Source organism: Anabas testudineus, chromosome 3, assembly GCF_900324465.2.
Source record: "Anabas testudineus chromosome 3, fAnaTes1.2, whole genome shotgun sequence".
Lineage (NCBI taxonomy): Eukaryota > Metazoa > Chordata > Actinopteri > Anabantiformes > Anabantidae > Anabas > Anabas testudineus.
Window position 1 is genome coordinate 15,170,192 of NC_046612.1, and position 13,736 is coordinate 15,183,927.

The 13,736-nt window shown below is 40.2% G+C and overlaps 1 protein-coding gene across 2 annotated transcripts; it reads right to left on the bottom strand.

Annotated features, from left to right (window-relative positions):
• Positions 1–3,966: 3,966 nt before the first annotated feature.
• On the bottom strand, positions 3,967–13,195 carry LOC113174398 (RNA-binding protein with multiple splicing 2). 2 transcript variants are annotated; one of them, XM_026378379.1, is made up of 8 exons: positions 12,736–13,195; positions 10,512–10,589; positions 9,089–9,127; positions 8,841–8,903; positions 7,715–7,865; positions 6,693–6,841; positions 4,900–4,972; positions 3,967–4,250 (listed from the first exon to the last, which is right to left on the bottom strand). In XM_026378379.1, exons 1-7 carry the CDS (start codon positions 12,997–12,999, stop codon positions 4,907–4,909), a joined length of 810 nt encoding a protein of 269 aa, XP_026234164.1. In that variant the 5' UTR covers positions 13,000–13,195; the 3' UTR covers positions 3,967–4,250; positions 4,900–4,906. The 2 variants fall into 2 exon arrangements, with proteins under 2 accessions (XP_026234164.1, XP_026234163.1); XM_026378378.1 differs by having other exon boundaries at positions 6,678–6,841.
• Between the last annotated feature and the right edge of the window lie 541 nt (positions 13,196–13,736).

A 13,736-nucleotide genomic window follows, 5' to 3' on the forward strand; every position in this document is an offset into this window, starting at 1 on the left:
ATCTTTTACTTCAATTAAAGTACTAATACCACTCTTTAAAATCACATGTGGAAACGCACACAGACACAAAAAGGAAACGAAGGAAACTCGACACAAAAGGTCACCCAGCCAACCTGTGGATTCAAACAAAGTGAAACTCTCACTTATCACAGTAACTGAGGTGGTTGTCCCACCCAGACATCACCATTAAGGTCGTTAGTCAAGGTGTGAACATTTGTGGGAGGTGTCAGGACTGCATTGTAAAAGGATAATGAGTGGTGTTGTAGACCACCTCCTGTGTTGCCTCCAAACACTATCAACCAAGTTGTTATTAAACTTCACACAGGTTAATTTACCCTCCTGGACATCAGGTCTTATCTTAAGATTTGACAGCTGGAACTCTGGAAGACATCACCAAAAGCTGGGTTTCTGCCCTGGTGATGCTTGTTGCCAACCTTTTGAAGCCTCTGGTTGAATCTAAGCAGATCATATAGATAACATAGGTTTAAATACTTCAATTCATCTCGCTGCTTTTTCATATGGCATCATGAACAGATTCCAGTTCCTCTGCCCACAGCACAAACTTCCTAATGCTTCACAGATCATGAGCTGTTCCTTCCTTTCTCCAAACTCTTCTCATTTTTGCAGTACAAGTTGATGTGGGTCTCATCTGTTCATAGAATGGTGTTCAGAGTTCGGTCAGAGTTCGGTCTGAACTCCACCATCTGAACACCATAACCTGGTCTTCATGCTCTTTGGTGCTCACCAGTGGTTTACATCTTGTGTTAACCCCTCTGTATTTTGAAGTCTCCTCTTGGCTATTGACTCTGACACTTATACATATATCTCCTGGGTGGTGTTCTTGATCTGGACCACTGTTATAAAGGGGTATTTCTTCTTTCATACACCTCAGCTGTTTTTTGTGTCTCTAAGTTCACCACTGTGTTCCTTTACTCTCTTTAAAGAAGGGGAACACTGCGATGTCCAAGTCACTCACCAGATCTAAATATAAATGAACTGCATTTCACTTCCTGATGCAGTCCTGTCCCACCGGGAGGAGGCCCCGGGGAAGACCCAAGACACGTTGGAGGGACTATGTCTCTCGCCTCGGTGTCCCCCCGGAAGAGCTGGAGGAGGTGTCTAGGGAGAGGGAAGTCTGGGCATCTCTGCTTAAGCTGCTCCCCCCGCGACCCGGCCCCGGATAAGCGGATGAGAATGGATGGATATATATTATAAATAAAATGGTTATAATTCCAAGATGGTTCCTAAAATTTATTCAAACTTGAATTAAAATTGGCCCTCAATGGAAAAATGAAGGTATGTATGAGTATGAGCTTCATCCCTCCATCCATTAACTACACTGTATAGCTGAGAGTTGTTACGGAGCTGGACACTCTGAAAGTTGCTTTAGACAAGTTAGAAGCACTTTCAGCGGAACAACAAGGGTGTGGATTATTTCTGTCATTAATCACATCTGAGAGGTCACTGCTGTCTTCAACTTAGTTGAATTTCCAGTTGATTTCCATGAGGGGTCAGCTGGCTCACTCCAGCTGCTGTTGATGTGGATGTTTTGCCCATAGAGGGAGACAAAGTACTGCACAACGAAATCTCCAGGCCTCTATGCTGGATCTCCCTTTTGGTTTATTGCCAAATAATAGAAGCAATGTTTTTCTTTCAGCCATATTTAAACACCAAATTGGCATTATAAAAAAACTGGAAAGACTATTTATTTGCTGTTTTTGAGACCGTAACAATGACATGAAGCACAGTTAATTGTGAAGTGGACACAATGTGTTGAGAAGCATACAAGTATAAATTCACACACACAATTCATAGATATGTATCTGACAGCATTAGTTAAAAAAAAAAAATTAAATACAAAAGAAAATCTATTGTTTTCCTCCTCATATCTCTTAAGGGCAATGACCTTGACTATTTTAATTATTAACAATCCAGAAAATTACTGTAAGGTTTTATTTCATACCATGATGAGAAAACCGATGCCTCCTGTGTCTACAAAGGGGGGCTTCATCCTTAAATAATGTCTCCAACTAATGGCAGAAACACAGAAATATAGAAATGCCAACTTATTCATGCACTAATTTTTCTTTGACTTTGCTGTAAGTCCTGAATTATTGGTTTTGAGGCCGATTTATTTTGATGTCTTCATTTAGAGCCACTACAGCCTGGGAAAATGGCAGCTGTAATAAAGACATTATAGGAAATACTTATCTTTTTGCTTTATAAATAAAATACCCCAGACTCCCAGTTCTGAGAGAACAAATATTATACTCTCAGTAACAGAAGGTGTACTATGTTTAGGTTTATATCTGACTCTGATATATCTGTTCTTTCAACACATAACAGCAGAAAAGAAATGTTTTTTCTTCCAACTCATAGCAACCCCCATCTTCACACACTGTATTGATTTTATGTCAATCCAAATGTTCTGTGTGAAAGTGATGTTAAATGACCTGTTTTTTCCCATGAAGGGCAAATTTCTTGATTTTCCTCTTAATTCTTGGAACCATTTTTTTTTTATTACCCACTGTATATCCTGCTTCACTGTATCTATTAGTTTTGTTCGACCTCCAGTGACGCATTAAGGGATGCAAATATATTATTCTCAAATCTTGATGTTTGATGTTAAAATTACAATATTAAAGCTTTTTATCTTCAATGTCAATGTTTAATATACACCAATATGTAGACTTGAGCAATATAAATTATTCATGAAATGTGTAAAAAGCAACACTTGATGCAGCATCGATCCAGTATATGCTATAACTTAACTAGCACAATATGGACAAATGTTGAACCACCAGGATCGTCACAGTTACAATTAGGCAGCTGGTTGTATTGAGAACAGTCACTTAAGAGTCCCTGGAGGAGCCGACACAGTTGGCTGAACAGAGCACGTTATCAGCTGATGAGGGCAGAGTGTGGAGGTCAGCGCCACACATGATGCAAAGAGACACTAATGCAATAGATTCTTACAAATGAAAGGTTGACTGAATTATTGATGTCAAACATCTGATGTCCACAGAGTTCACTTCTTTGAGTTAGAATACAGTGTCTGAGCACTTGCCAATTTTTTTTTTTGTGACCAATCAAAAAAAAACAAACAAAAAAAACAAACCAAAACAAACCACCACATCACAGGTGAAGACAAAACACAAACACAGAAATGCATTCACTTCTTTTATTCATAAGATGGGATTATTTATTTTTTTTACGTTTTTATTTTTTACATCTTATGCACAGCAGATACAAAGACAAACATTTTCTAAACCACAAACTAAATTCCTCCATTACTCTAATCCTGCTTCCCATTTCAAGATGGCCCCCCCAAAAACAACCCTATACGTTTGTAGTCCAGTTTCACATTCTGACAGATCGTTTTACAGCAATCTCATTTTAGCAGAATGGCACAAGCCACGTTCAGTATACTTCAATTTTGACAGATGCCTACATCCCCTTTAAACAAATTGCACTTTTTTCTTTTTTTAAAACTACTCCAACAGGATTATAGGTTCAAAAATTAACACCAAAAACACAAGAGACTACTAAACATCCAACTTATACAGGTTCATTATTTAGTTGCACAAAAATGCATAAATATACATTACACAAAAAAGTACAAAAATATTTGTACTTTTCCATTTTTCAAATAATGACAGACATTGATATGATCATAAAGGTCTGGGATTGTCAGAACGTAGGGATGCATTCACAAGGTCCATGCGAGATAAGCCATTTACACAACAGCCTAGCTTTCACAGAGGTAAGACCAAGGTTCTACAGGAAAACAAAACATTTCGCTGTCTAGTCCAAGGTAAAGAGGCAACACAAACACTAAGAAAATTAGGATACACAGAACTCTGCGTTCTAAATTCATGCCAAAAAGACTTTAACATGCAATGACTCGATGCTTTTAAACCTCCCAGGAATAATAATCCATGGAAGGACTAGCTTAATAACTGTAACTTCAATGCGTCGGTTGTCCTCAGCAATTATGATCCGTGGTGTTTGACTGGGCTTTGCATGAGGTTTTTAGAAGTGCCAAGATGGTACCGCAACAGTTGCCAAGGATAAGCTCAGATTGTCGACAGCAAGATGGTTTCAACTCAGACTCCCCCCAGAGACATTTGGAAGGAGATATAAATACTGTTTATAATAATGCACATTTGTCCATTAAATAAACCTGATTAAATTAATGATGAGCTTGGCAAACCTCACTTCAGCTGGACATAGGTGTGGTTTCCAGAAGCCTGTAGACAACAAAAGGAGTTAGAAAAAGGTTTCTAAGGATTAAAAAAAAAGTTAAACTAAGCTTATTGTGTATACTGGATATTTCTTACTGTCATATTCTATGAAAGCACTAAAACCAACCATGTGCTGGTCTCCGAGTACTTTGCAAATTCCCTCTGCTGTGGCACTCAGCCCCAAACTGATTGGTTTAAGATGTAAATCTTAGTACAATTCACAAATTCATGTTAAAACAAGGTTCACAAGTTTCCCTGAACACCTGGGCACACTTATTTCTAAACTGCTATGAACTAATTTCCGATGTGAATTAAAACACATTGTCTATGGCACAGGAATAAACTACATTCAGCCATTTTACAGCTGTTTCTTTACATCTTTAGTGCAAATAAATTGTCTTGGATGAGTGACACAGACTGGCAGGGAAGTCAGAAAATACAGACCAGTCACATGTTTAATATCTCTTTTTTTTTTTTTTTTTTTAAAGTCATGTTAGTTCTTGTCATTTGAGTCAATTTCATTTATGTTTTGTTAACCTGCAGTTCACCATTGTGTTGGTGTTATTAGGCAAATTTCAGGTTGCATGACATCGCGCTAGCAGATAGTTATTAGCAAATATTAAAAATAAACATTGTTGGACCAAAGGTTACTCACTAAATATCTAACAAAACTGCCGGGATTTCCATCCAGGCTGGGAAGTCTCAGAGGGAGTAGGGTACCAGCGCATCTAAAGAAACATAAACATTGTCACGTACACCAGACCAAACCAAGTCTTCAGTGTTTCAAGCCTCAATTCTGCAGATTTCATCCATTAACATTTGGAAATTGACTTTGACCAGCAGGTTTAGAATGACTGTCCCTTTAAGGCCTGATCACTGAAGCCATGAGAATGTGGGTTGCGTAGCAGCTCATTGAGGACAATAGCCCTTGAGTAATTAACAGGCATGGAAATGTGGAGAGTTGGACTTCTCCTTGCGTTAAACATTTCCACTAGGTAAGTGCTCATATGCCTGTACCTTTCCATACCAGTGACTAAACCCTGTGGCAGAATGAGGCCTTTCATTCACACGCACTAAAACAGAACAGAGGCTAAAGAGCTTATTATACTCAGGAGGTTATCAACAGTTGTTTGGAGACTCTTAATGTGACACTGCTGTGTCATACAGTCAAGCTAACAAAGACAAGGGTAAGTGGCAGGAGAACTCAGGGTATTTTAAGGATCTTTCATCAGATTGTAATCAAAAAGGCTTTTGCCCCCTTGGTGTGGCTACACAGTCAGCTTACGTTCCAACAGGAACATGCACAGCAAGTTGGCACTTCCAAAAAAGGCCATCACATTTGACAATTTCTCCAAGCAAATACTTCACATTCCTGCCTCTTGTGGCTGATAAAATGTCCTATGTCATAGCTGCCCACTTTTCATTGTAGTATTCCTGTGCTCCTACATTGCAGGAGGAAGTTAGCTCACAATGAACTTTAAATGACCCAATGAGAGAAATATTTTCCATTGCTATTGTTACAAAATTCCCCGTCCACTGCCTCAGAGTTAGCTGCACTTTTGCTGTAGTATTTAGAGTGCAATTAGTTTGCAGTGTAAGCCCATGGCTCTGACTAATGATTTGATGAAATTAATAAAATGAATTGTATATTTGCAAACCAAAAATGAATGAAGAAAAGACAATATGTCAAAAAGTTGAAAGAAGTAAAACTGCATTTGAAGTGCACCTAGCCTAAATGCAAACTCCATGCAAGACTTTTTCCTGTAATTTGTAGTTTCTGCCTCTTTAGATGGCGTAAACCAAACAGCAATTTTTTATTTTTTTTTTTTTTTTTTTTAAATCAACAAGTATGTTTTATCTCCAGCACACCGACAGGATAGTGATGCACAGAGTCCATGTCTTGGACTTTTAAGGTAAGTGCACAGTAACGTTACACTACACATCGGAGTATGTCAAGACCTTCCATTTCAAAATGACAAATCTTTGTATTGTGATAAAATTGTAATTTTATCTGCCAATAAGCTCCCGTTTCATAATGTTAACACTAGCCACGGGTTGTGCAGCCCACAGCAACATGCAGGCGAGATATTTGGATTGGCTTCAGCAACACAGGTTTTGTTACTGTAATACCTCAGGAACACTGGGGCTGTTTCAAGAATCTGAAACTCTGCTTTCAACAGCAATCCATGTTATCAAGTTTGACAGTGCAGTGGTGCATACCAAATTATCTCATTTGTTAAAGTCATAATATCCTGAGTTTTGTTGCTTCGAAGGACAAAGATAAAGTAAAAATAAAATACTGCAACACGGTTACAGAAATGATGTGTTCAAGTAGCGTACCCAGTTGCAGACAGTAAGTTAGTGCCCCTATCAAGGTTTCCTGTTTCGTGTGCTAAAGGATACTTAAAAAAAATAGAAGATGAGAACACACACCGGTTGGTCCCTCACCTGGGCGTGGAGGGCTGCAGCAGCGGCAGCGGCCGCTGGATAAGTGAAGGCTGCGTGGGGGAGGCCTGGGGTCAGCTCCGTGGTGTACAGGGGATAAGGGGTCCAGGCATCTGGTGATGCTGGGATCAGTGCTGCCCCTGTCAGATCATCTGGGGAAGTACAGAGCGGGGGTGGGAGACAGAATGCTGACTGACCTACACTTTAACATACAGGCTTGCATGGTTCGTAATGTACAAAGGCTAAATATATTTGATAATGTGTAATTAAAAATTCCTGCATAGAAGTTTTCTTACTGCTGTGAGTTACCACAGTGTGGCTTTCTGGTTTACTACCGACTAGTAATTAATCTTATTGTAGGAAAAATACAATTTATATGTTACCTAAGTTTTTTTTTCTAACCCTAAACAGCCAGAACAGATCTCACTTGCATGCATTTATGTGGAGGTAAATGCATGCATAAGTGACAATTACTTCTGGATCTGAACTCGCTCAGGCTGAACATTACATTTTTATTATATTTATATTATATTCTTCTGTACAAAAAAAATGTTTGGATGCAGTGTATAGAAGGTCTGATAATTACTATTACGATTTACTATACTCCTGTTTCTAGCCTGCTAGTTTGTCTACCACCCTATCTGGTTCCCCTTCTGCTTTTTGCCACACCACACCAGTAAATTTTGCCAAACTAAATCTAGGCTGAAAGAAGATCTGTTAACCATAACCAAATCTAATGAATCGCGCAGGTGTTACGGCAAAGAGCGCAGGGCTGTCACTGCTGACTAAACCCTGTGAAAATGGAAATATCCCAGTTGGACAGAAGCAAAGCAGCATCAGAGTCAAGATGACACATGCATGTGGAGGTGAGTTAGTCTTAATTTGTTAGATACTGGTTTTTAAACCCCTGCCCATTTATCTTTAATACCACTAGATCCTAAGATTAAAAACAAGGGCAACTGAGTACTGGCATTGCCAAGGTGAGAGTGGATGAGAGCCTAGAGTGGTGCAGCCGTACAACTTACATGGGTCCCGTGCAATGAAGTGTGCTCCTAGAGCAGGGTGGATATTTGTGGGGTTCGGTGTGGCCATCAGCTTACTCTTTGCCATCTTCGTGTTGGCTTTAGCAAACTCTAAGCGCAGGGTCTGGGGACTTTCGGGGTCAAAACGGATACCCTGGGGGAGAGACGGAGGAGGGGGACAGAGTATCGTAAGGGAGGTGGGCTGAGTTTGAGGGGCTGTAGCTGTAAGCTCAGTAGTCTTGTGGCCTCCTTTCCTAAAGCTGTGTTTCAATACTCAGGATGTATCCTTCAAGCTTCCCTTCAAAAACGCCATTCAGTTCTTCTGTGGGAGAGGTTAACAAACACCTTCTCCACCTGACTGCGTTCACTGAACCATAACTGTCCATAAAGGTCGACAAACAGAAGGCAGACTTGAGGATACACTCATGAAATATTTCAACTCGCTTGCATCTCTTTTTCCTCATGACAAAATCAAGAGCACAGGCGACGGGGGAATTCACCCAGGCTCACAAGCCAGGAGGAGAGAGAGACGAGGAAAAGGGCCACTGGTGAGACCGACTAATTTCTTTGAGGTGGTTTAACCCTGCTTGTGTTCTTGTGCCCTAAGCGTTGTGCCCACATGCAGGTGAGTAGTATTTTGGTGTATGTCTGTGTTTGTGTGTGTGACTGCTGGTGTGTCTAAGAGGTGATGCTAATAAGGAAGGCTAGACTATGAGAGAGAAGTGTTAGATACTGCCAACGTGGGCTACTGGTGACAAAATAGGGGGTTATACTACTAAAGATGTGTCCAAATAACACTACACATGTGGCTAGAGAACAAGTATTACAGTAAAGCAGTGAAAGCTATACCAGACTGAGAAGGATGTGTATCAAGGTCAAAGTAAACTACCGTAAGGCTACGGGATTCTGGCCTCTTTCCAAAAATGGCCCTGCCATTGAATTATAAAAGACAAAATGGGTTGACTGAAGAATGTTTTACGCTCCCAATCATTTAAGGTTTAGATTTAAACAAAAGGTTAGAACATATCTAGGAAATACAAAGCAACATGTTTTAAGTGGATTTCTTAAAAGGGGGAAATGACAATAGACTCAAAGACGACACGTATCAATAAAACAAGGCAATGCTTACATTTAGTGCATTTTTGGCAGCTTCAGCTCCAGACCGACTGTCAAAGGTTACAAAGCCAACAGGCTGGAAGACAAAGGGGAGAAATAAACTGCAAGCAACCAACAGGAAGCTCATCTCAACACTCAAAAACAACCGGCTACATTTAAGACGCATATAGAAAACCATTTAACAAATAAAATGAATAAATCACTTTTCTGCCCTTTGTTTAGTATTTTAGTATAACATTAAAGTGGTGGAAGGAATCTCACCTGTTTTGATGTTAACTTAATCAGTGACCCTTCATAACCCTGCAGGGAGAAAGACAGCCCGTTATCCGCCCTGGAGTCACATGCAGGAAGTCAGGCATGAATGCCTCTTGCTATATCCAAAGAAACCTGCTTGTGTGCACCTTCAGCTTAAGTTTTACAGCAGACCATCACAGATCCTTCTGTGACAGTGTGGTACTTACATGTCTAAGTTAGTTAAATGAGGTGAAGCTTGCGCAATCTCAACAATAAAGCTTTTACTGATTTAGCAACAGATTAAAAAGTATAATTATTCTCACAGCTGTGGGAAAATAAAACCTACCTAACACTATTTCTTAAGGGGAGACCAGCACATGTTAGTTGTGTGAGGGCCAGATTAACTTCTGGTCACTAGTCTTTTAAACCAAGTTAAAAACAGCACATGGATCAGTTAAAGCATGAGTGAATTCCTGAGAAACAAAGTTGAATTTTGCCTGAACAGAGTATTGATAGATGGGATCTGTCCTGATCCTGATTTACAGCCATGGAAAATTAAACAACTTCCACTGGCTGTGATAAAGTCCCTGCTAGAGTCCAGACCAGGTTTAGCTTCAACTCAGGAAAAAACAGTAGTATATATAAAATATAGTTTTATAAAATACTAAAAAGGTTTGTCTCAGAAACAGAAGAAAAAAAAAAAAAAAAAAAAGGTTTTACTGGAGGATAAAAGCAGCAATAAATAAAACAGTGATTCAGTGAATCAGATTTAATCCCGTTTTAACACACACAGTGCTGTGTTTGCCTACTGTTAGAATAAAAAGTAACATGGTTACAATGACTTAAACATTTCAATGGTTTCACAAGGGCCGACTGTTACGAGAGGAAACAAATTTCCCTACGTGTTGGCGAGCTGGGTCACGGAGAGGGTTGGCTGGCCAATCGTGAGGGCTACTCATTTACACATTCCACAAGATCATCCATGTGTGAGAGATACCACTTTCAATTTGGTTAGTTAGGACACGGGTGGGAGGGGTGTTTGTAGAACCGGAGTACAGTCGAAAAACAGTAATGGACAAATAATGAAGTGGCCTCATTTCCATATATGCAAATATTTGGACTTTCAACAACAATAAAAAGGAGCAGTGGCAAACATCCTACTCTATGAGCTGAAGCCAAAACGGTTTAAAGGATTATCTGCACAGTGTATTACAGTGGCTTCATCGATACCTTCAAACTCTGAAGGTCTTCCTCTCTGTGCAGATAATCCTTTTAGAGACATTTTCCATGACCCTTTTTCAACATGACACACAGTAGCTACCTTTGTTTTATTTTTAAGAAGGGAGAAAAACACATTTCATTTATTTATGCCTCAAAAATTTAAGCTGTGCCATACAGGGCTTTACCATCTGTTAAGATGTACGTCTTTTTCTTTCATGCTGTGACTTACCTTAAAAGGTCTGAAGAGAAGGTAAAGCTCCCGTGGTTTGATATCGACTGGTAGGCCACTGACAAAGAGGGTTCGTACCTGCAAACACAAAGGACAACTCTATTTTGTCATCCTGTCAAAAACCAGAACACCAACCTGTGGTTAGCAGCTAGAATTTACCTCCCTCGTAAATGATGACGCATTTCAAAACAATGTTCCTGAGCCCTTAAGAATGCTAAGAGCTGAAACCATGAAGATCTACAGTGCAGAAAGACTTGACCCTTTAAAGCACCTTACATTCAGAACCAGTGTTTTTGTTGACTCTTCAGTTTGCACAGTGATTATGCCGTCGCTCAGTTTGAATACAGCAATAAAGAGTGAAATTATCCAGCAATTAAAAGGATTTTAAATATTATTAGAGCCCCATGTTGTTAACCCTTTGTCCAGACCTAAACAGACGACCACCTGCTAAAACTGATTTCTGTCCCCTTTGATTTCATTTGTCACGACTCGGCACAACTCGTCATCTATGGTGAAACCTGTGATATTTAATAAAAGTAATATAAAACATGTTACAAGCCAATTGGTGAAGATGAAAACCCTTCATCTTGCTGGGGACCCCTGGGTTTGCCCCGATCAGACAATGAGAACCAGTGCTGTGTACAGTCCAGTGTGGCTGCGGAAATAAACAGTGCGGCGCGGGGCCCATTAGTTCCCAGCCAGTGGTGAGGCCCTCAGTACAATGGGGCTGCCAGAGGAACAGCACTGGACAACAGTGCACAGCGTGACACCATTTCCTTCCTCTGACCCACAGCCCCAACCCTGCCGGCCCTTCGGCAATTTTCAGGTGCAGCACAGCAGCAATTCTCAGCCTTTAAAGTCAGCACATACAACAATACACAAACTCAGTGGAGACGTCTTAATCTGTCCTCCGACTACTCATTGATCGAGCCGCTCTGGCACAGAGTGCAAAAACCTGAAGCAGTGGTGCAGCTCGTTTAATAAAATCTAAAATGCATGAGTTTCATATTTTGAATTTCCAGAAACAATTAAAACTACTATTGACAAACAGCATTAGATTTGTAGGGGAACTCTCAGCTTTTTAAATTCCTGGTTTGTTTGCTTGATCTTTGCTCCTAATTACAATGCAGAAAAAAAAGACCCCAGCAAATGAAACTAATAAAGTCAAGTGGCCACACAAGGCTTAGGTACAAGATAATGGAACAAAGGAGGACCAACAAAAGGCCCAGTACTCCCCTCAGTGTCTCCCAATAAGGAGTTATTAAAGAGGAAATATAGCTGGGCACATAGAAATGAAGAGTGACAGCTGTGTAGAAATAAAACAAATAGATCAATGTAGGATATAATTCAATTAATGAAATTAATAATTATTGAGGATAATTTAGATGCAAATAAAAAAATGTCTCCTAACAGTTGTGGCATCCATTTTAGGTTTTAATATGATGAGGACATGAATATCCTTGAATCTGAAGCACAGACACTCTTTAACCTGCAGATTTTATTTTATTTTTTTGGGGGGGGCACTTTAATGCAAACACACACACGGGAAATATCACGGCAACAACCTGAGGATGATCAGGAAGAGGAAAAAACTAATTCTAATTGTAAAAGAAGCAGCTCTGTGTGTAACATTAGTTCATTTCTTCCCTACGATTTGATTCATTTAAAGCATTTAAAAGAACATTTTTTTTTACTAAATGCACATTTTAACCTGCATGTGTGTGTATGTAGCTGATATAAATAAAAGCTGCTGAATATTCAGTTTAGTAGTAATATCCTGCAGAAAAAGACAAGTGTGACATCTGAACGGGACCATATTCATGGCTGCTTGTTGGAGCTAATAACGCGCACCTGGAGCTCCTCATTTTAATCTTTAAAAAAAAACACACGTCGCTGACACATTTAGGAAGAAATTAATAACCCACACGTTGAAATGCTTTTTTTTTTTGAGATATCCGCAGACTATTGTCACTCATGATCTAACTTTTTGAGAGACTCCACAGGAGATGCGCCCACGTTTCCTCCTTTAAGTCGCGTCTTCCTTTTTTTAAAACAAACAGCTTCAGGGGCGAAAAGCCAATATTTAAAAAAAAACAACAACACACAGCTGGAAAACAAATCTTACAAAGAAATGTAATGTATGGCTGGAAAGGCTGCAAGGGGACATGAGCAAGATCGGGTGAAAGTCCGACGCTGGAACCAAATCAAACTTTTCCCAACTCACCTCCTCCTCGATGGAAACGTTGTTGTTCGGCTCCGCGTCAGCTTTGAGACTCATGTTGACGGTGGATTCAGCTGCTGCTGCACAAACTATCAAGTTTTTCTTTGTCGTGTGAAATTTCCCCCAAGTGCGTCTGAAGCTACAGTGAGAGTCCTGGTGGCGTTTGAACTTCAGGAGACAAGAGGTGCCGAGGTGAGGTCGTGGTGCAGACGATGACGGCGAGGTATCCGCAGACAATTTAGCAGGAGGACTGCGAGAGAGAATCATTCATAAAAGGAAGGAAAGGAGGAAAAGAAAAGAAACACGTACACGCACTAAACTAAAGGTGAGAAGGTGGATTTGTGCTCCGTGTGTGAGGGTGAAAGATGGGGGGGAAAGAAGTGCGCGTAAAAACCAGAAAAGCCTCTGCGCTCACATCAATGCCCTCAGCTGTGGGAGAGTGCGGAGGAGGAAGAACAAGTAAACTTTTCTCATTGGAGCGCCTCTCTCTCTCTCTCTCTCTCTCTCTCTCTCTCTCTCTCCTCCTGTCCGTGTGTGAGCCCCCCCCCCCCCCCCCCTCCCCCCCCTCCCCCCCCTCCTCCTCCTCCTCCTCCTCCTCCACCTCCGCCTCCTCCTGCTGCTTTTCAATTAGGTCATCAATTATGTTGGAGTCTGCTGTGAGCCCTAATCAGGCTGCAGATCCGCCTCAGCTGTTGCAGGAAGACTCGGCCCCTGCGCCGCTACATCACCGTTTCTATGGGACCCGGAAGGGCCAATGGTCATTTAACACAATATTCAAGTAATGATTATTATTATTATTATTATATTATTATTATTATTATTATTATTATTATCACAGAGCAGCCAAATATGCATCAAACTGTATTTTGTTGCAATAAGAAGCCTAATATATATGTTTTTTATGTGATATTTCATATGAGAGGAAGTACCGGTAGTTTATTTGTTTCTGTTCATTTAATTTAAATGTATTTTAAGTGGTAATGTTTGACATCGCAATTGCCTAA

Bases quoted from the DNA above. Each gene is read 5' to 3' on its own strand.
- LOC113174398 (XM_026378378.1), bottom strand. From the start codon at position 12,999: ATGATTCTCTCTCGCAGTCCTCCTGCTAAATTGTCTGCGGATACCTCG. The intron at 10,590-12,735 runs GTGAGTTGGGAA...TTGTGTTTGCAG, and splicing joins ACGTTTCCATCGAGGAGGAG to GTACGAACCCTCTTTGTCAG. The intron at 9,128-10,511 runs GTAAGTCACAGC...TTCTCCCTGCAG, and splicing joins TTCTCTTCAGACCTTTTAAG to GGTTATGAAGGGTCACTGAT.